The sequence below is a fragment of the Sphaeroforma arctica genome (assembly GCF_001186125.1).
Source record: "Sphaeroforma arctica JP610 unplaced genomic scaffold supercont1.54, whole genome shotgun sequence".
Lineage (NCBI taxonomy): Eukaryota > Ichthyosporea > Ichthyophonida > Sphaeroforma > Sphaeroforma arctica.
The window spans coordinates 2,220-4,032 of record NW_014040504.1 but is presented as its reverse complement, the minus strand read 5'-3'; the positions used below and the strand labels follow the sequence as shown (position 1 = coordinate 4,032).

Sequence of the window (1,813 nt, the reverse complement as noted above, 5' to 3'; positions counted from 1 at the left end):
CAAGTATATCAAATGATGACTTTACACATGCAAATACATGCAAATACTCAAAATATCTGGGCATCAACGTGTATGTTACAAAACTCTGCCATTAGTTTTCATGGTGATTGTTTGCGGCAACACACCGATTCCTGTGCTGCCCGATAATTTGGTGATGCTGTTGAAGGCGAACCATACATTATTTTGTGAAAATGTAAAGGTGAAGGTATGATTGTCTAAGTCTGTGTGTATCTGAATTCTGTATCCTAGTCCAGAATCCTAAATGCGTAAACCTGTCAACCTCTTTAAATGACTATTATGCATATACCAGGCAGGACCACGACGACACGGCCCTTCAGCACATCCTCACGTTCCCACGACTATACACTACACATCTCTTCACCACAGCAGACACTCTGTACCTCCTCATCGTATGGATAATTACCACGTCTTTTCAGGTAGGTACCATACCTTTGATTTTGCAAGGAACACATACGCACACACACACACACAACTGTGTGTATGATTTTACCAATATAGTAGTACAGGCACATGTGTATTAATAGTGCTGAATGCAGTATATTCTCTATTCATCGTATGCACGGGAAAAGCGTTTTTGAAGGTGTGTACCCTCGGCGACACCTGATTACGTCTGTGCATGACCATGTACTTATGTCTGATATTCTAGGAAAGTATTATACCGAATAAAATTATAATCTAAATAAAGTAATTCATCCTCTTCTCAACAATAGCATCACTGTTCCTACTGTTCACTAGGAGCGGTTTGTACTTAAATCGTCGGGTGCACTACCACCACGTCCTTCCATTTCCGTATTCGGGTGAACCACGTTTTTATATATGTAAGATATCAGTATACACATCCATACACCTGACGTTCGAGATATTATTATACCATCTTAGTACAAGCACACATGTATGTGTATGTCGTTTCATCTGACCTTAGACACAGTGAACTTATACATATACATTAGTAGATAACGAATTAATGCATATGCATTAATCAACACAATGAACTCATACTTGTATATTCAATAAATACGGTGAACTAATACATATACTGCATTATTTATAGTAAACTATTACATATGTACCAATCAACATAATGAACATTCCACTATTACATATACATTAGTAGACACAGTATATGTATCAATCAACACAATGAACATTCCACTAGTAGATATACACTAATAGACAAATACATACGTATTAATCAACACAACGAACTCGCACTCATACATTTTCATTGATAAATACATTGAACAAATACATATACTGAAATATACATAGTCAACTGATCATATGCATAAATCAACACAATGAACTCGTACTCACTTATGTGCATAAATGAACGCATTGAACTAATACATATACTGTAATATACATCGTGAACTATCACGAGTTCATTACTCAACACAATGAACTCGTACTCACTTATGTGCATAAATGAACACATTGGACTAATACATATACTGTAATATACATCGTGAACTATTACGAGTTCATTACTCAACACAATGAACTCGTACTCACTTATGTGCATTATTAATGAACACAAACACAGTGGGTGCTGTACACGTGGCTACCCACAGTGACCCCATACCCCGAGGAGCTAAAGTATAAAATGCTGCAGATGTTCTTCACTACCATCAGTACTCGCACAGCCGGCTTCAATTGTATTGATCTGAATATCCTTAATTCGGGAATCCTGGTTCTGCAGGTATGTTTCAATCATAATATACACACCCAAACACGTGCACACACAGATACACACTCACTCACACACACACGCACACACACACACACACACATA

The 1,813-nt window shown here is 37.3% G+C and overlaps 1 protein-coding gene across 1 annotated transcript; it reads left to right on the top strand.

Annotated features, from left to right (window-relative positions):
• Positions 1 to 100: 100 nt before the first annotated feature.
• Positions 101 to 1,720, top strand: SARC_01373 (hypothetical protein; the record flags this gene model as incomplete). The annotated part of the gene is made up of 3 exons (XM_014304890.1): positions 101 to 205; positions 315 to 437; positions 1,565 to 1,720. Coding segments are annotated over 3 exons (384 nt in total), but the record flags the coding sequence as incomplete, so codon positions are not given.
• Between the last annotated feature and the right edge of the window lie 93 nt (positions 1,721 to 1,813).